Below are 19821 nucleotides of genomic sequence, written 5' to 3' on the forward strand. Positions count from 1 at the left end.
AGAAAAAGAAACACCAGAAATTCAAACCTTGGAAAACTGGAATCACAGGAAAACTTAATGTAACAAGTAAAAAGCAACCAGAACATGAAATCAAACATTGGTCGACACAAATACAGTACATACCACGCCAATAACACTTTGGACGTATAACAGTTTAAGTACCTACAAATATATCCCACTTTTCCTGTGCAGTTAAAGCATCCCAGAGGAAACGGAGGAGGCTAACTGCGTTATCATACTGAAATTAGGAACGCTTGGTGTAAATTCAGCTAAATAAAATTCATCTTCACGTCTGTTTTAGCCGTGTGACAAAGGCGTAACGCATCTTTGTAACTTTGCATGAGATGTCAAATGTAGGACAGAAAAATGTACAGAATCTGTGACTACCTGTCAGGACAGAGCGCGCGTGCGCACACACACACACACACACAAAAGGTGTGTGTCTGTGTTCATGTTATGACACTGAAGAAATTGGGTTGTGTGGGGAACCCATCTGTGTAAGGACTTTATCCAGCCACTGCAGCGGCCCATGCAGATGCACTTCAATCCAGCAGGGGGTGCTGGTCACATCTTGACGGTGGTATTCAGCTCCCCAGCCCTAAAGGAAAAGATGCAACAACTGGTCAGCTGGTAATATTAGCTCTTCAGTTAACTATAAAATATTTAATGCAAAGAGAACAAGTAATCCCACTTTGTGTATGGGAGGATCTGACATGACTGGCAGCACTAAGCATGGGAATTTTAAGTTACCCCGAGAAACTGAGTGTATAGCCAACCCTTCTCATTTGATTTTGACTGAGCATGAATAAAAGCATTCAAAATTCAAGAGCATGCACTACAGAAGTGAATTTCATGGTTTCCAACCTGTACCTACGTCCGTTTCTATACATCTAAACAAACAAAACTGAGAATTACCATAACTGGCACAAAAATTGCTATCAAATAATCAGCATCCTCTTTCATAAGAAAGCTCAGTCAGTACCTTTACGAAGCTCATGCGGATGGTGCACATCTTGGTGAGCTCATAGACGACCTCGAAGCCATGGTTAACGGACTGGGCGAGAAGCTGCGCAAACAGCTGGTTGTTAAAGATCTTGAGGCTGCAGCCGCTGGGAATCTTGCACACGGTGGTGGTGTGGAAGCCGTGCTGGAAATTACAGTTGCGACTCTGGACAAAGATGCTGCTGTCACTCAGACACTCTGCATACACTTCGCCGCCCACGTAGTACAGGTGCAAACCTGGAATTAAAGGGAGATGATTAAAAAATAAATAAAAATACTAAAGTTGCTGAATGTTTGGTGCTTTAAATGTAGTGCAAACGCAATATTTACAATTTAGCATAGCAGATCTAAAGAGTATAAAAAAGCTACAAGAAAGACATAATTAATGAGCTAACCACAATATTTCATTACTTCACTGAAAATTAACTGATATTGATGGATTTTTCTCATATTCCCTTGGAAGAAAAACCACAGAGGCTTTTATGTCCGCAAACAAGGAAATGCTGAGTGGTGTTGGTACTGTTTGTGAACTGGGGACCAACTATCCTCAAGCCTTTGTGCCATCTCTGTCATTTAAAACCACACACATCCTCACACTGCACAGTTTATTGGAAGCCACTAAAATGCTTGATGTCAATCCAACAAAGGCAGGCTTTGTAAACACTGAGCATGAGGGGGAAAAAAAAAAATCAAACATTATTTGGCCCAAAGGATTTATTGCAAAATGACAAGCTGAGTTTAAAGCATGACAATGTTTTACAAAGACTAGCACATGCACGCCAAAGGCAGTGATGAAACCAATAGTGAGCAGATTAACTTTTTAAACAACCTTCCTTTAAAAGCTCTTGCTCTCACCAAATGCAGAAAAACCACCCCCAAAAGCCATCCAGCCTACCTTTGCCTATGTGCCTGCGCGTGTGCTCGATGGTTGAGTTGCGGTTGACGTTGGAAAGTAGGCCGAGGCAGAAGCGGTTCTTGTTGTTGGATGGGTCTGTGAAGCCGTCCACCAGGACGCTGCGTGCTGAGGCATGGAAAGTCTCCCCCACCCGGTTGTTGAGCTCATAGTAAGCTATGGAGCACCAGTACTCGGGTTCTTCGTAGCAAACGGGCCTTAAATCTGCACAGGAACAACAAATGCTCGAGAGGTGGGTGTTAGGGATAAAATATTTTATCCTATTTATCCATTTTAAATTTTAAACCCAATGCAAATTCATATAAATCCAACCTGATAAAACTAAAGCAAGTTTTGCATCGATTTTATGTATTCTAACACAGACTGTATATAAAAGATGGATGTAGCTTCCAGCTCTGAAAAGTAAAGCCAAGTCTATTAAACTTATATTCTTTCTGATGGCTGGTATTCCTCGGCTTATTTAGACTGTGAGCTCAGTAAACTCTCCTGATGAGTTCATGGTCTCCATCACTGGTTTTAAGTCTTGAGGAATACAGCACGACTGTCATTGTGTAATTGATGTTCCTCGTTATAGTCAAGAAGGAGACCAGCGCATTGTGATTGACAAGTTGCTACCATACTATTTGAACTTCACTTTCTCAGTCAGTCATCACGTCCACTTTCATATCATGCACCTTGAGGTTTTACAGCGGGACAGGTGGGTGATGTCACAGTGGCTAACACCATCTTTCACATAGAGTCTGCTGTCCTTCCTAACACCTGTATATCTTTGTGTTGTGAAAGGATACCTCTGTGCGGAGCAGAAAATGTGAGTTTAGGGGTCTCTGTGGAGTTGCTTGGCTTCACATCCTCTTGGGGATTTGTCTCCATCATGCTGTACGGAGGTGGTGGAGTCTCAGCTGGAAAACGGTGTTTTGAATGACAGAAGAGAATAAATTATGTACTGTTGTGTGAAGATTCAAAGTGAAGGTATTAGCTTGCACACTGTGATTCTTACCTGTGATGTGATATGGACTACCAGGTTCTGCAGAGCTGTTGGGAGAGTTGGGGTAACTCTGCGAGCTGGGAGACTGGGCGAGGGACGATGGAGGGGAGGAGGAGGAGAAGGAGGAGCAGGGAAGGGCAGGGAAGGAGTCTGGGTAGATGGCGTTCTGGGGCATCAGCGGCTCGTTGTGAAGGGAGGCGTTCCTAAACTTTGCCAGTAAACTGTGTTGAGGGTTGAACTCGCTGTGGCGTGGAACAAGGACTGGTGGCAGCACTTGGGGGAGGGGGGCAAAAAAGGGTGGGGGTGAGAGCCAGACGGAGCTTTAAAAGATCATATTACGGCAAGTGCTTTTGGCTTGGGAACACTATTTGATCAGGCGCCCTTTCTCTATGGCTAAAATTCAATAAAGGCCATATTTTTACAGCAAATTTAAAGTACCTGGCGTCTCCACCCGTCTGTAGTGGTAAGGGTTCACGCAGATGTCCTTCTGCTTGGAGCCGAAGGGGAACTCGCAGCACTCAAGGGCTTTCAGCTCATGGTGGGACTGCAAGTCAGGCCAGCGCCACACCCTGCAGTAGATAACATGGGGCAGACCCTTCCTGTGGGACACCTGCAACCTCCCGTCCAGCGACCGAGGAATGGTCACACACTTACCTGGAGGATTCACATGAAATAGCTCTTTTTAAAAACAGAACTCTACCAAATTAAATGTGCTGTGTGCACATTAACATTAAATGTTTTTGTACCACTGATCCTTTTACTGAAATACTAAAGCATTATGAGAAACTCTGTTTTCATTTTATTTATTGTATATTTAATTTACATTTTTAAATTCTTCTGGATATTTTTAACCATGTTAAAAAAAAAAGAAAGAAGAAAGAACCAGATTACAACATTGCATGTATGTGTGTATGTTGCAACTAATGTCTGCCAGTATGGCTGATTATATGTGTCTGTATGTTTGAACATGTACACTTATCTTCAATCTGTGGCTTTTATTTGAACTGTGAAGCACTTTGTAAATCTGTTTTTTGAAAAGTGCTATATACGCAAGTAAAATGATTGGAAATAATTTATTATATAATATATATTATGTATCAACTCTGATTTATAGTTGATAAAATTTATACCTTGTGATCTCATCAATGAAGTGCTGCCCAGGTAAAACCCTTAGTCATTTCCTTTGATTCCCACACAGGTAAAAGCATCCCTTTCCCCCCCACAGGAAACAAGAATTACTGCATTACTGCTTGTGTTGTCTTTCCCATCTCGTAAACGTCGTTCTGTCTAAATAATCTTCATGTTTATTTTGACCTCTACAATTAGAACCGCTAGACTAAACTTCTATATTGGACACTGTGATACTCACTAGGCTGCCCGGGGCAGCTGAGCGCTCTCTCCAGCTCTTCCATTGCCCCCTTTTTCTTTTTCAGTTTCTTCACTAGAGAGTCTACAGCCTTTTCCGCCCACTTCTCCTCCTCGTCCCCTTGTTTCCAGCCGAGCAGGCGCTTCACTGCCGGGCTGGTGAAGGAGAATAAGGATGTAATGGAGGTAGAGGAGTTCATTATGAGATGGATAAATGGGTGGCAAGACGAGCTGATGGGTCCTGTTAAAGGGATAAAAGTTCCCTTGTGGATAAGAGTGAAGATGCAAATAATGAGCAGCCAGAAGAGGAAACAGAAGAGGTGAGGATGAAAGACGTGGCGTGATGAGTCTGCGTAAACAGGCGCCGTCTTTTCTTTTTTTTTTTTGTATTCCACTGTTACTTCTGAGCAGCTCTAGTAGAGGCGCTGGACTCCTGCCAGTGCAGCGCAAACCCCCTAAATCCCCTCTCTGTGTTGGGATCCGGCAGCTCTGGAGTCGAAGCCTCCAGCAGGGAAGGTTATTCTTTACACAGCCAGAAATCCAGGTCAAGTTTCAATCATCTGGCAGGAGAAGCAAGAGATTGTATTAACAGATAATTCAGCCAAAGAACAAAAAAAAAAAGAAAAAAGAAAAGAAAAGAAAAAAGTTTGGAGGTTAGGAAGAAAAAAAAAAGAGACCTCGGGTTTTATTGGAAAAGCAGAATTAAGACAGAGTAACTAAGGTGATAAGCTGGTGCGGAGTGATGAGAACAGCCAGAGAAAACACCTCATAACCAAAAACTACTCATATTTAATGAAGTGGGCATCGAAGGTGGATTTCCATGATAAGGAGGGCCGTATCAGCAGGGCGCTGTTACAGAAAGCACGCCCGCATGAAAGTGATCTCCCCACATGCTGAACAGCAGTGTTATTATTCTCTATGGAGAAAATGAAACACTTCACAAAACTGCTGCAGAAAGCGCAGGCCAAGATGGCCAAGCTCATTTCTAGATTCACCAACAATGAGGAATGTCCTTTCTGGCCTCTGTTTCTATGATCATGCCACTGACGCCCAGGAGCCATACTGTCTGGCCAGAACACATCACAGGGCAGGAGGGGGAGAGGGAGGGCGACAGACAGAGAGCTCTCTCCCTCTGTTTGCCTCTCACTGTCCATCTAAATCTACTGAACATTATATATTATTATATGAATGCCAAGAATAAGGTGTAGACAAAAAAAGTATCAGATTAAAGTTCTATTATTTAGGTAGGGTTCGTGGGCTCGGCAGCATCCTTCTACTCAAAGAAATTCCCAGATATTCATAAAAATAAACACGTAATTTTATCGGTCTCTTGTTTGTGCGCATTTCTGTAGCATCATGCCCGACCTTTTGGGTAAAACGCATAGTTTTACATCTTGTACTACTTTGCAAATCATCCTTGCATGCCAGAACACTTTTCCACATGTTTGTGCGCATCTGATGCCGAAAGGGGAAAAAAAATATGAATCTTTTGGCAGACTGAGTTTATAAAAGTGAACTGGAAGCTCAGCCCCTTTCCCGTATAGAAACAGAACCACTTTACACTAGACTAGAATTTTTTTTTTTTGTTTGTTTGTTTTCTTTGTGTCAAACTAAACACAGGTGATGAGTTATGGATCTGTATGTTCACCTTTTTTTTGCCCTCATGTGCTCATGGCCAGCGCCGGTTTCCCGCAGACAGCTGGGGTTTACAATGACAGCAAAAAGCGCACAGGGCTCAATGCGGCATCAGTCCACCGCTGCTGCTGCTTTTATGAAGCCTGGCGTCACTCAGTCTGCAGGCTCAGATAGGCTAATTACCTAATGCTTTATCACCAGGACACCCCTTCCCAAAAAAGTAAACACGCCAGCTTCCTTTTTACTACAACTCAACTGCGAGTCATTCTGCAGCTACAAAATCCAGGCTCGGACCTAACCTCCACACCTTCACTGCAAATATGCGATTAGGAGCAATGACATTGAAGTCGTTCGGCTCATTCTTGTGTGATGAAGGCATGCTACTACAGAGAAAAACCTCCAGGAAATCAAACACGTGTAGGAGCAAACAAAACTGCAGTTATTATTTTTAAATACGTCTTGAATACTTAATTCAGCTCAGCTTTGCAACTTTATACTGAACTCGGCATGTAGTAGATGACAACTCTGAACAAATAAACACCCCCTTAAAGTTTGCCGACAGTGCAAGAGTGTAACATTTAATTTTGATACTATTTCTCTCTTAACAGGAATTCAAATTCGCGACATAAAAAACCCAAATATACATTTAAAATATTTAAAGGAAAAACGAGCCAGTTAGTTTAATTTCTCACCTCTGTAACAAGTGCAGTGCAGACAGCCGTGTGAGTGTGCGAAGCTTTCCTGTTTGTAGTAAGTCAGGCCAGCACACTGAGGTTGCGAAGGTGTGTGCCTGTTTGTATGTGTGTGTGATTGAGTCTGTGAGCATGTGTAGAAGGGTCAAGTTGGCCTCAATAACACTTTGCGCCCTGCTGGTGATTTCTAAGTAAAAGCATCGCCAATTCAATTTGTAGATGCTAGTTTATAAACGAATATGGCCACAGGCTCCATTTGACAAAAGCCAGATTAAAAAAATGAAAGAAAAAGTTCCTATATGTTTATACATTTTTTGTCTTCAATCAATATTTGAAAATTCTACTTTTAAAAGTGAAGTACAAAACTACTTTTGTCCGCTGTGGAAGAGAGACAGACATAATTAATAACTAATGATTAAATGCAGAGTGGTGTGGTAAGCACCAAGAGAGTGGAAAAGGTGAGTGAAAAAAACAAACACTTGGCATTACAAATCATTAACTTTAATAAAATTACATCATTATTTTTTATTTAAATCTTCTAAGTGAAATTATTATCAGTAATTTCTACAGGTAAGTGTTAGAAAGGAGGTTGTAAAGTAAGTCTACATGAAAATAAATAAATAAAAAACATAAAAAAATGTTTTGTTTTGTTTGCTTTTATAATCTTGTAGAGGACATCGCACACAGCGTGAATTTCCGCGTTTATTATGAAGGCTCAGTCTTAGTTATTTCCGGCGTTGTTCGTTGCGGTCGCTTTGACGCAGGTTTGTGAAGCTTGGAGGCTCCACTCCTCCAGCAGCCCCAGCCGAGCGCCACACAGCCTCGGCGGCGTCAGCCTGGCTGGAACCGCAGCGCCTGCATGCTAGATCCCTCCGCCTCCCCCCCTCTCCTGGAACTTTCTCAGGATTTCAGGGATTTCAGATTCAGCGCTCGCGGCAGCACGCACGAGCGTTTGTGTTCGAGCACCTGAGCTCCCAATCACCTAATCACGATATAAAGGAAAATTAAAATAGAGAAATAAAAATCCCCAAATCACACCTGTTCTAGTATTGCAGAAGATTTCACTGATTTTACCTGATAAAACTCTAATAATTATTGTACTTAAAGTGTTTATCAGCGAGTTTTTGTTACACCTATCTCTCTGCCTGTGAGGGTCTGTTTGCTGTCATCTTCTTCCTTTACAGCAACGAGCACCTGTTGGGCGCAGGCCAGGCAATGTACCGAGTATAAGACTAAATCTGCTTCTATATATTAACTTTTAAGTTATATATAAAGTCCAGCTCGGGCAAGATCAAATCTGCTATCATATCCAACCACCTCACACTGTTACTTTCCTGTGGCCGCGCGCACGTGCACGCACATGCTGCACCTGTAGGCTTAAAAAAGAAAAGATCAAGTAAAACATCTTCCGGTTTAGTACTCAGTCTTCATGCATGATTCCACACATGCGGTGAAATCATCTTTATTTATATATATAGTTTTTCTTCGTCTTAAAAATCCAAGTTTGTTTTGTTATCCATTGTTGGGAGCGCTGAGGTCTTTCTCATTGCGGATGGATACGATCCTTTATTGGGAGTGCCGTGACTGGTCCAGCTAATGACGCAAGCCCGGCTGGCGACAGTGAGTCTACAAGTTTGACATTTTCAGAGTTTACAGCAACTGCTGCGGGATGTAACAACACTCCCAACGCGAAGTGAAACTACTTTGAATATCTCATAAAAAACTTCTTTTTTTTTTTCATCTTAACCACCAGGTAAACCATCAGGACACACCACTAAATCAATTGGCCGGTGTGCGCCTAAAAAGGTGGGGGACTAAGAGTCCAAGGTTTGGTTCGGGGACCGCCAAAGAAGCCGCGGGAAGGTTTCAGAGCAGGACCGAGAGCAGTGGGCTGTGCAACCTGTTTGATCACCGTTTTAGATGCGAGCACAACAGCCTGGAAGGGTTTTAATCGCCCATTAGAAACACAGGACCTATTTTGTGGAGCATTACATTTGGTTTCTTGAAATTAAATTTCATTTCATATCATGGAGCTAATTGGTGCCAATCGAATGCTTTTGTAAATCTTTAAATATGGCACCCTAATTTTCTGCAGTGCCAAATCTGGAGGCAGGAAACTAGAAATGTGCAGCTTGCGATTCCCCACTTCTGTGTCTTGTGTGGTAGGGCAGACACAGCCAGACAAACGGGGCACAAACAGGATGCGCTCCCTGGGGCTCCGGGAGGCCCTCAGAGACATCCGCATGAGTGCGAAGCCCAGACCTCAGGCTTGCATAAGAGAACAGCACTATTACAAGTTCATTTACTCAGACCACAAAAACGCTTGCTGGACTCCTTCCAAGATGTCCACACTAGGCCTGGGAGACAAACAAAAGGATGAATATTGAGATAAATACCGCAGTCCAGGGTTTCCTACTTTCTTTCATGTTGAGGAAAGGCCAGATCACACTGCCTACTGTGCTGAACATTTCCTAGAACTGACCCCAGATAACTTAATCAGTTAAACATGATTTATACCAAATTAAACGTTTAGTGGAGTTAGAGCCTGCAGACATCTAGTAATAATATTTCAAAGGTACTTTCCTGACCCTGGTACTCTCTGTAAGAAGCCTGAAAGGTGCCTCACTGCATGTTTGTGAACATCAGTCACAATTAGTCAAGTTTTAAGACCCATTAAAGATCCTCGGCCCTACTACAAGAAACTCCTTTAGCTTCAGTATTAACAAAGAGATGTCATGTCTTTACCAAACGCTGTAGCTGCAGTAAGCATTGTTACAAACACAGCAGAGTAGTTTAAGCTTCTCTGTAGTGTATGAAACCATGTCATCACTGATGGTTCTTTAATCTCTATGTCAGAGGTGTCAAACACGAGGCCTGTGGGCCAGAATGGGTCTGGCAAAGAACTCAATTTGGCCCACTGCTCGAATTTGGAAAATATAAAATGTGAAGGAGGGAATTGATTTTGGATTTGAATTCATAGGTTTCATAGCATTTCCTGCTGATAAAGAGCTGGACCATTGCCATTGGACTTCTTTTTATATTAGATGGGATTAACTGTGTAGTTAAACATCTTTACACTGACAGAAAGGGCAGTTTCGTTGCTACGGCCAAAGATCAAAGTGGGCTGTATGTGGCCGACCGTGTAAAATGAGTTTGTTTACTGCACATTTCTATCAATTTTTTTTCTCTTTCTGCTCAGGATAAATCCTGCCTGTCACTCGGTATCAGCTGGAATAGGCTTCAGCCCAACTGCAACTAAGGTGAGACAAGCAGTTAAAGGATTGGATTAATGGATGTTTTTCCTCCCATTCACCAATCTGATTACATACTGTAGAGCATGTTGTTGTTTTCATACCATCAGTCATTCATTGATTCTATTTGACAGCAGTGCAAATTGGGGAAAAAACAAAACAAGAAACAAAGAAAATCAGCAAATTCTGACAACTCAAAATCAATCAAATGCTCATTTTTTTTTGAATTAACAACAGTTGTCAGTTACATTTCTGTAGCTCAACCTATTGTTGCAGCTTTAGTTACTAAGAATTATTGAGTCATAAATCACTGACTTTTTTATTATTCTTGTTCATGTCATTAAGCCCATCAACCCTACAAAATAAAATTAGTCCCTCACATCAGCAGGTCCTCCACATAACACCACTAAAAGTCCTTCTCGCGGCTGACTGGGCACAACATGATGTAACTTAGTTCAAGGACGAGCCACAGAGATGTTCTGTAACCCGTGGCAACAGAATTTTTTTTTTTTAACATAAGCCATAACAAATAGTAATCGCATAAAAATAAAGGCAGGATCATGAGGAAACCAAAACTGTGTCATTACTTCACATCCAGTGATGCCTGGAAAGGAGAAGTATTGATACACCGTGCTTTGCTTCTGATTACAGTGAATGATGGACACAGCTGTAACGCTCCCCCCCAAACCACCCAAAGGCTCGGTGGCCGTATCATAGGCCGTCTCTATGATACAGGGGCTCGTCTGATTGGTTAATCAGTCTTATGCGATGACTGCAGTTTCCAGGCTCCGGTGATGTAGCGCAGGCGAATGAAAACCAGGTCTCGTCCCATCTGCAGCCAGCTCCAAAACGGTACCAGCTTGGACCCTGTAAGAACAAACCCACAGGCGCTTCAGCTTCAAGTCGTGCTTTCATAAGACAAAATACTGGAAATATGGCTGACAGTGCAATAAAAAGAAATACTTTATTGCAGTGGTGCTAGGCCGGCTTATATGACGCTCACACACAAAGATCAACTTCTACAAATGCCTACAATTTTCAATTATTACAAAAGGTCTAAAAATAAATGCAATCAACCACAAACAGACTTCCAAACACACCCTACAGAGATATTTATAGCCCTGCAGATAGGTGGCATGGTGGGAAGAGACATATTTCATAGAGAAAAAAAAAAAGTCGTACCTTCTATTTCAGTCCAGTTGACTGCCACCTCGGCTATGGGGATTTTAAAACACTGGGCAATATACAGGAGCTCCACATCAAAAGCCCTGTGAGAAGAAAGTGGATTTAAAGTTCCTGTTTTACTGCAGGTAAAAACCTAAAACTCTACTATGACTCCATCACCTGTGCTAGGTATAAATCCTCAGGACTTCTTAGTTATTTAGTATTAATTAGTGTGATGCTCACAACTGATTTGGACACAGAAGACTGTTTCAGTTTCACCAAAAATTCACTTCTTGGAGTTTTCACCAGTTAATTATCAGAAAACAGATGAAACATCCTTGTGACTAGTGTTTGTTTCTGTTACTTTGTATCGTGGGCAGTTTGCTGCTCACCTAACGGCCACTCAGGAGGGATCTTAGCCAGATGTCTGAACCACCTTAACTGTCTGTTTTTGATTTGAAGGAGAAGCAGATATATTCAGAATCTATTTTAAATTTCTAATGGAGAGCCCTGCCACCCTTTGCTGCAAGCTCATTTCTGTCTCTTGTATCTGCACTCTCCTTCTTTTTGGTCTCTACCCACAGCTCATGGCTCTGGGTGAGGGTAGAAACGTGGACTGACCAGTAAATCAACAATTTCACTTTCACACTTGCTCTCTTCACCACTGCAGATCCATCTGTGAATATCCCAATCCACTCTTCCCCCACCCGTGAACAAAAAACACAGGATACTTAAACTCCTTCACTTGGGTCAGCAGCTCATCCATGTCCCCGAGTCAGCGGCACCACACCCTTTTATGCCTGAGAATTGTGGACTCAGACTGCTTAAAGTCCTAATTCACTTTAAGCGTGTGTAAAGTTTATCTGATTGCAATTTGTAACATGACATAAATGTGGGTTTCAGCCCTGAAAATTCCTCATGACATAGATTTGCCATCCTACAGTTCATCTGGGGTTGAGATGACACTATAACAGTACACCAACTGTGATTCCCTGAGGCATGGATTTTGCACATATAATGTCCACAGCTCCACCGAGACCTTGTACTGCTCATGTGAACGTCAAAGCTCTGTGTAAAGTCTTCTCCAGCACATCCCAAAGAATCTCAGCGGGGTTAAGGTCTGGACTTTGAGGTGGCCAATCATGCTCCCTCAACCACTCTTTGACTCATGAATCCCGGCACTGTCATCTTGGAATACTGTGTGTTGATTTAATTGATGTAACTTTCTGGGTTTAGACCCGACCAACTGAAGCAATTGCAGACATAACAATAATCTTGTACAGTAGGCATCACTTCATCTGCCTCTCCTCTCAACCTGATGTAGTCATCACTCTGGAACAGAGTAAATCTGGACTCATCCACATGACCACATGACCTTTTTCCATTGCTCCAGAGTCCAATCTTTATGCTCTGTAGCAAATTAAAGCCATTTTCTCAGATTAGCCTCACTGATAAGTGGTTTTCTTAAGGCTATGCAGCTGTTTAGTTCCAGCCCCTTGAGTCCCTTTTTGCAGTGTTCATTGTGCACTTTGCAGAAACATTCTTACTTTCACAATTAAACATAGCCCTGACTGCTTTCATAAAATGGCTTTATAATACGCCTTTTTATAATATGATTTCTTGAAAAATTAAAGTGATCCCAAGCCTTTTTCACCCTTCAACCACAAAGAGGATGGCTCACCACTTATACTATCCTTCCAGGATTTAGTAATGCATTGAGCAGTTCTTAACACAGTTATATATATGTGTATATATATATATATATATATATATATATGGAGAGAAAGGGAGAGATAGTATTTTCTTCTGTGTTCTCTGATCAGAACAAATACTTTTACACACCGAACACTTAAAATTTGTGAAAATATTTTATGGCTTAAAAATATTTTTCAGAGTCACCTATCTGCGTAATTTTGCGAGATGGATCTGCTGCATTAATTTCTTTTCGGCTGAAGTTCAATTTTTTTGAATTTGTGAATAAAAGGACCTGAACAATCACACCACTGCATTTGGCAACAAGCACGTTCGCAGCTCAAAAAGCGCACTGTACTGAATAAACAATGATGTGGAACAAGTGAAGTAACACTATTTTACCTCAGACACACAGCTAGATGCCGTTCCGGGTCAATCGGCTCTCTGAAATTATTTCTCTGCCTTCTCAGATGTGGCTTCAAAATTTAATTTGATTTTTCCACAATGCCCTCAGTGTGTAATGGCCTTTAGACAAAATTTTCCAGGAATCCCTTTGCTAAACATATGACAAATTGGTTAAGATTTGCAAATTTCTGCTTTTAATATAGTCGAGGTGAATGCACATTAGAGCTAATACTTTAAGCTAAGACATCATCATGTGCCAACAGTGGAGGCTGATTCCTTACCATCGCTCTACATGGAGAGAGGAGAAGGTCTTGAGTGCAGCCTCACGTGTGAAAAGCTTGAAGCCACACTGAGTGTCCTTGATCCCCTTCACGCAAAAGAACCACACCAGGAAGTGGAAGCCATACATAAGGAACGTACGAAACAAAGACCGCTGCAAAGACACCAAAGTGTGGTTATTTACTGTTCTGAAATGTTTTTTCGAACACATTGTTTTTTTTAAGCAGAATAAAATAAAACCCTGTTACCTGAGCTACAGAGTCTTTCTCTAGGTGAGCTCTGGATCCACATGAAATTGCCATGTTCTCCTAGATGTGAGAGCAGCACATGAGGCGTTAGGCTTGGCCACATTTTAACCACTTTTACACACTTATATATCGAATAAGTGAAATTGAATTTAAAACAGAACAGAACACCATCACACCGGTTTGGGGTTGAGGTCATTGAGTCCAGCCTCCACTTTCTCAATGTCAGAAAACTTTGTGGCTCCATCAGCATCTGCCATCAGAATGACTTTCCCTCTGGAGCTCAGAGTTCCCTTTAAAAGAAAAAGAGATAAAAACAAAACAAAAAACCAAAACAAAGTCAGCTCCAAACTGCTGCTTCTGGGTTCCCATTTGGACACACTGTAATCTCACATCTACAATCTCACCATCCGCACAGCTCCTCCTTTCCCTCTGTTCTTCACCAGCGTCAGGACGCGCACTTTATCAGCACTGTACTTCCTAGTGTACCGCAAAGCAACCTGCCAGGACAACACAACAGTGTCCACTCATGAAACCGATCTATACTGGCTGAAAATGTTTAGCTGAGCAAAACGGAGTTGTGCTAAAATAGAAGGCCTGGTTACATTTGCCCCAAAAAAGATTTAAAATTATTACCTCTGTGGTTTTGTCTTTGCTGCCATCATCCACCACGATGACCTCATAGGTAAAAGAGGGGTTTTGTTTCTGCAGTCAGAAACAAAAACAGACAAAAAAAACAAAAACAGGAGAGACTTGTTTCACAACAGCCACTTTACCCAGATCATTGTTGCCACCTACTGGTAAGTCTGAGAATAACATATCCAGCAATATATGGGTTTTTTTTTTTTTTTTTTTTAAATAATGAACGTTATCCATCATCAGTGCAGACAAAAAGGCACTAACATCAGTTATTCAAGAAACCTATATACACAAGGTTGCGGAAAAAAAGGAACCAGTGACCAAAAAATGTAAACAATATATTAAAAAAACAAAACAAAAATCAAACTTGAACTGTATCTCTGAAAAGATACAACTAATTTAAGGGCTTTCTTGTCATTAAAATTTTTAAGCCATCTGTTTATACATAGTTTAGCTTTAAAGTATCTACATTTATTAATTAATAAATGTTCTTAATAAAAACACAGTCCTGATAACAGTCTTTTTTTTTGTTTGCTTTTTGTGATTTTGATTATAAATAAATATCCCAAATGTAATTACAGATACTGTTAAATGTGGTAATTGGATATCCGGTGATACATGTCATTTTATATGCTTTTAAATGTGCTGCTTTTTACTGTAAATATAATTAAGCTTTAATTCAGGCTCTGCACTTACCTGCCTGTTTTCCAAGTACTCCATAGCTTCATCCATCATCACTGGTACTGAAGGGACACACAGTAACACACATATAATAGCAAGTACAACCTACTGCACAAACCTGGATGGATTGCACTACTAACGCCTAAATGAAAACTGTGACTATTTACAGTGTGTGTCTAGTGTGGGCATTCATAATGACTGACTGAGCAGAAAAGCAGACTTTACTCACATCGGAGCTCCTCATTGTAGGCTGGGACCACCACAGAGAGCTCCCTGGAATGGGGATCATGCAGACTGGGGAAGAGCCGCTTCTCTCCGGTGGCGGTGAGAAAGTATTTCTCCTTCTCATGGCGTGTCAGGTCCACCATCCCTGCGGTTAAGTGTGCTATTACGAGCAACTGAAAAGTGAGAAATATGAGAATTGCATTTGATTTACAATTGAATCTTTCTTGTGATGCATTTTGGCCAAACATCTCCAAAGCACATTGTTTCATAAGTCTTGTGGTTTGTTTAGATCCAAGATTGAAAACCTACGCTTCGCTCCCATGTTCTTTTTAGAGAGAAGACCTTATAAGACTTTCTAGACTCATGATAACATATGGTACATATTTGCTTGCATGCTTTTAGATATAGACCAGTTTCTAAAGTTTTACATTTTAGGATATAATAAAAAATAATCTCGTCCTTAGCAGATCTTAAAATTGAGTAAATACAACCTCAGATGAACTACAAAATGTGACACAGGAATGCACAGAGTAATTAGCAGTCAGGTGCCTGCAATTAACTAATGATCAGCAAGTTTGAGCACCTCTATAAAAAAAAAAAGAAGGAGGACGTTTTCTGGTCTGTGTTATCCCATCCCGGGGGTGGAGTAACACAATGCCAAGGAGGAAAGAGATCAACTGTGTCTTTCATCATCAGCTTGCTTCTCTGTGCTAGAGAAGCAATTGGTGGTTTTATATATGCTTTCTACAGTCAATAGGACTAAAGCTCTGAATAAATACCAATCAATACATGATTCATTTACAAGCAAAAGATCCGGTATCAGTCAATGTCTAGTTTTTCTGAATTAAATGTTGCTCCGTTTCATGCTCAGATATTTTTTCTGCATGACACTTGACCCCTCTGTTGCTTTAGAGCAGAATGAAGAGGAAGTATCATAAAACTGAGATACATGAACAGGCCTGTAAAAGTCTACAAGTTCCCCGAGTCAAACACAATGCTCAAGGATAACTTGGAAAAAGTATAAGAGGAAAGATACCCACGCTATCACTGTAACTGTATTTGGGCAACTTCTCCCAAAACAACTTAGCTACAGCATCTCTCATCCAAAGCACTGAGTACTCACCACGATGAAACCTACAGCTGCCAGTGCGACGAGGGCTTGAACTATTGTACAGAGGAAATCCATTTTCCATCAGGTTACCTACCCTACACCCACTGACAGACAGACCACCTGCAGGGGCTAGCTCAGAAGCTAGCTGGCTTGCTCCTTTCCTATCCTTTATTGACACACAGCCTGTGCTCTAACCTCCTGGTGTGTCCAAATATATGTACCAAATTACGGGCTTACGATATTATTCAGAAGGTTAAAATGTTAAATATGAGTCCTTATGTTTCCATTGCTGTGAGGACACTTCACCTAACTCCACTTCCAATCACAAATGAACACAACGACGATGCGGAAGTAGTGACTGTTGTTTCTCCCACATCATCATATTGGAGCAGGAGAACAACGAGCGGCACAGTGCCGCTCGGCGCTGGGGCACACTGCCTCATAGCGGACAGGGGTGGAAATGGTGGCAAGGACTCTCTTTAACATGTACATAAAGAAAAAAAGGAGGTATAATGCTAGGAAAAATATTAGCATTTGTCAAAGGAATAAAGACTTTTCTTCTAGTCCGTAACATTTATGGAAAAAAACAACCTGCATTCCAGTGAACAGTCCCCCAATTCCCTAAATGCCATATTTTGGACAACGACCTCTCAAAAATGATTTTGTAAAACCTATCGGAAATGTTTCCTGAAGATTTCCTACAAGTTCCACAAAAATATAAAAAGCAACTCAATAAATGGCTGGAGTTTATTTACTTGCAGATAGATTTGATCAGAGACGACTATGGACAGTATAAGGTTATGATTTGGTTACAAACGCGTTTGGTTAAACTTTGGTTATGTGCTTCTTCCTACCCGGCTACCGTAGGTCATAGCGCAAACCCACGTGGTTAATCAAAACATCATGGCGGCTGGCTTCAAGTAAGAATATACAAGCTCTCCGTTCTATGTTAGGGAAAATATCACTTTTAGTTTGCTCTGTTTATTTTTTCCTGTACTTACCAGCGGAGTAAATGCATATTTGGTGTTATAATAAATTAAATTATTTATTACACAAAATAAAACGAAAATACCGGACATCATGCATGTGACAGACAGCGCACTTTATTCTTTCTCTGTCACAGCTGTAGTTTATGACTAGCTCAGATATTTGTCATTGACGTGTATAGCATGAGTACTCGGTCACTCTCTTCGCTGTGCTGTTTCTGACGGAGCTTCTGGTGTGTCTGTGCTGTGGCTTCCTTTACCGCGTTCCCTTTTAACTTGCAGGACTGCTGAGCCTCTGGAGTACCACCGGAGCTTTCTGGTCAGTGTTGAAAACAAGTTTATCCCACAATTGAAAGACAAGTGTTGCTCTCTGGATAGATATGAACTGTTATTTGTTTCTCGTTTCTCTTCAGAAAGAAAACTGTCGGCCTGATGGACGAGAGCTGACCGAATTCAGGACCACAACACTGAACATAGGTGAGACTTCCCCACAGTGTGTGCGCGAGAGAGAAGTTTCTGTAACCTACATAGGATTTTTAATTTTATTTCCATGTTTAGGGTCAATTTCCACAGCAGATGGCTCAGCCCTGGTGAAGCTTGGAAACACCACAATCATATGTGGAATTAAAGCGGTAAACACATTTGCTTTTCCTTTTTGTTGTTGTTGTTGTTTTATTTAGTGAGTGTGGACCAGGTTGATGAGTACTCACCTATATCTCCTCCTCCTGCAGGAGCTAACAAACCCTACAGTGGAGGCACCTGGTAAAGGCTACATTGGTAGGTGTAGTAAGAAGTCTTCGTTTTCTCCCATTCTTTCTTTGTTAATTATCTGATATCACATCATTCAAACACTGATATCATCTCTGTCAGTGCCCAACGTGGACCTGCCACCCCTGTGTTCCTCTCGCTTTCGGCCGGGACCACCGGGAGAGCAGGCCCAGGCTGCCAGCCAGTTTATCGCTGATGTCATTGAAAGGTGCCTGACTTCAATATATGTTAGCTTTTTTATTTTTTATTTTAAATGAGTGACAGTTTTTAAGCCTGGTGCTGGTTTAACTGAGTTTTTATGTGGATTTTTGCAGCTCTGAGGTGATAAAAACAGAGGATCTGTGCATCGACAGAGGAAAGGTAAACCCAAGAGTCGCGGGGCTACACTGACACACAATTTGACCCTTAATTATCCAGCCATGGGTACTAAAACTGCGGACTCTTGTTGCAGCTCTGCTGGGTGCTGTACTGTGACCTCATGTGTCTCGACTATGATGGGAACATATTGGATGCTTGTGTTATCGCACTGCTGGCTGCTCTAAAGAACAGTATGTAAATTTCTACTGTAATGTAAATTAAAAAAAAAAAAAACTAAGTCCATGTGTCGTAACTGGTAATAATCAGTAGTTTTTCTTTAAGCAGTACATAAACTTAACAGTATCCTGGCTCCTCACAGCACGACTCCCAGAAGTCACCATCAACAAGGAGACCTCTGCACCAGAGGTGAATTTAGAAAAGAGACGCGAGCTTCAGATTCACAAACATCTAGTCAGCGCTTCTTTTTGCATCTTTGATGAGTAAGTTTGTCTAGCCATTATAAAAAAAGAACAACCCAAAAAACAAATTTATAATCTCTATTTTTAAGTGACGTGCTTCTTTTTCTAATCCTGGCCTAATCTTGCTGCAGTTCCATACTGATTGCGGACCCCACAGCTGAGGAGGAGACTCTGTCAACAGCAAACCTGACGGTGGTGACTGATGAGGATGACCGGCTCTGCTCTGTGCACAAACCAGGTGAGAAATAAGTTTGAAGGGATTTGCCTTTCTGAGACTGCATGGTATGTAGCATGAACCTAATTGGGTTGAAGATATTTTGGGCTTATCCCTTACTGCAAGAGCCAAAACGTGTAGCTGATTTGCCAGATTTAATGCCAATGTCCTTCCTGGCACGACGCCAAAGGGGATTTATGTTTCTAGTTGGGGTAGAATCAGCAATCCTTCGTTTGCTTGCCAAGCAACTGTGTTAACCACTACGCTATGGAGCTACTCCTTTACCTGATTTAGTATTAACACAAAAAAAAAAAAGTCCTCAAAATACCCCTGTTGTATGAATCAATGCATGTGTAATAGTAACACCAACATAAACTGACGGCTTCAAAATGAACCCTCAGGTTCAGTCAACAGAAATTTAAAAAAACAAACTCAAAAATGCCAAAAAGACATTTTTAACTTAACTGGGAAATACCGTTCTATACATTGCTACTTGTTGCTCAGGTGGGACATCACTGTCAGGAGAGAGGCTGCAGGAGTGTATCAGCCGAGCAACAACACGACAGAGAGAGATCCAGAAACTCATTGACAAAGTTGCACACAGTGTGAAGAAGGCACAATAATGACACTCGGACGATGCTTTTTTTTTTTTTATCTAAAAGCTGTATTTTTCACTGTCAATATATATTCTTTTTTTTTAATAACAATAAAACTGCTGACAAAGACCGCTTTAAAAAATTATTTCTCAGTGTCCGGAAATGTCTCACACACACACTCAGTTGATGTCTCGTAA

General features: G+C 41.3%; 3 protein-coding genes across 3 annotated transcripts; 1 reads left to right on the forward strand and 2 right to left on the reverse strand.

The window, feature by feature from the left end:
* Nucleotides 1-17: 17 nt before the first annotated feature.
* Nucleotides 18-6685, reverse strand: smad9 (SMAD family member 9). The gene is made up of 8 exons (XM_063486425.1): nucleotides 6593-6685; nucleotides 4270-4825; nucleotides 3339-3554; nucleotides 2913-3173; nucleotides 2704-2814; nucleotides 1898-2119; nucleotides 983-1239; nucleotides 18-598 (listed from the first exon to the last, which is right to left on the reverse strand). Exons 2-8 carry the CDS (start codon nucleotides 4463-4465, stop codon nucleotides 455-457), a joined length of 1407 nt encoding a protein of 468 aa, XP_063342495.1. The 5' UTR covers nucleotides 4466-4825; nucleotides 6593-6685; the 3' UTR covers nucleotides 18-454.
* A 2465-nt stretch (nucleotides 6686-9150) lies between these two features.
* On the reverse strand, nucleotides 9151-16645 carry alg5 (ALG5 dolichyl-phosphate beta-glucosyltransferase). The gene is made up of 10 exons (XM_063486426.1): nucleotides 16297-16645; nucleotides 15178-15346; nucleotides 14964-15010; nucleotides 14265-14333; nucleotides 14036-14128; nucleotides 13808-13921; nucleotides 13632-13691; nucleotides 13386-13537; nucleotides 11026-11111; nucleotides 9151-10710 (listed from the first exon to the last, which is right to left on the reverse strand). Exons 1-10 carry the CDS (start codon nucleotides 16357-16359, stop codon nucleotides 10595-10597), a joined length of 969 nt encoding a protein of 322 aa, XP_063342496.1. The 5' UTR covers nucleotides 16360-16645; the 3' UTR covers nucleotides 9151-10594.
* Nucleotides 16646-17161: 516 nt separating this feature from the next.
* exosc8 (exosome component 8) lies at nucleotides 17162-19753 on the forward strand. The gene is made up of 11 exons (XM_063485749.1): nucleotides 17162-17204; nucleotides 17553-17589; nucleotides 17684-17747; nucleotides 17829-17902; nucleotides 18002-18047; nucleotides 18141-18246; nucleotides 18353-18398; nucleotides 18490-18586; nucleotides 18715-18835; nucleotides 18946-19052; nucleotides 19533-19753. The coding sequence occupies exons 1-11, from the start codon at nucleotides 17188-17190 to the stop codon at nucleotides 19649-19651; spliced, it is 834 nt and encodes a 277-aa protein (XP_063341819.1). The 5' UTR covers nucleotides 17162-17187; the 3' UTR covers nucleotides 19652-19753.
* The last annotated feature ends 68 nt before the right edge of the window (nucleotides 19754-19821 follow it).

Source organism: Pelmatolapia mariae, linkage group LG10_11 (assembly GCF_036321145.2).
Source record: "Pelmatolapia mariae isolate MD_Pm_ZW linkage group LG10_11, Pm_UMD_F_2, whole genome shotgun sequence".
Classification (NCBI taxonomy): Eukaryota; Metazoa; Chordata; class Actinopteri; order Cichliformes; family Cichlidae; genus Pelmatolapia; species Pelmatolapia mariae.

Coding starts and splice junctions, on each gene's coding strand:
- smad9 (XM_063486425.1), bottom strand. CDS start 4,465: ATGAACTCCTCTACCTCCATTACATCCTTATTCTCCTTCACCAGCCCG. Junction 3,555..4,269: donor CAGCTGCCCCGGGCAGCCTA/GTGAGTATCACA, acceptor TGAATCCTCCAG/GTAAGTGTGTGACCATTCCT. Junction 1,240..1,897: donor GCGCAGGCACATAGGCAAAG/GTAGGCTGGATG, acceptor CTTTAATTCCAG/GTTTGCACCTGTACTACGTG.
- alg5 (XM_063486426.1), bottom strand. CDS start 16,359: ATGGATTTCCTCTGTACAATAGTTCAAGCCCTCGTCGCACTGGCAGCT. Junction 15,347..16,296: donor CAGCTGTAGGTTTCATCGTG/GTGAGTACTCAG, acceptor CTCACTTTTCAG/TTGCTCGTAATAGCACACTT. Junction 13,922..14,035: donor AAGGAGGAGCTGTGCGGATG/GTGAGATTGTAG, acceptor TTTCTTTTAAAG/GGAACTCTGAGCTCCAGAGG.
- exosc8 (XM_063485749.1), top strand. Junction 17,590..17,683: donor AGTACCACCGGAGCTTTCTG/GTCAGTGTTGAA, acceptor GTTTCTCTTCAG/AAAGAAAACTGTCGGCCTGA. Junction 18,048..18,140: donor ACCTGGTAAAGGCTACATTG/GTAGGTGTAGTA, acceptor CATCTCTGTCAG/TGCCCAACGTGGACCTGCCA.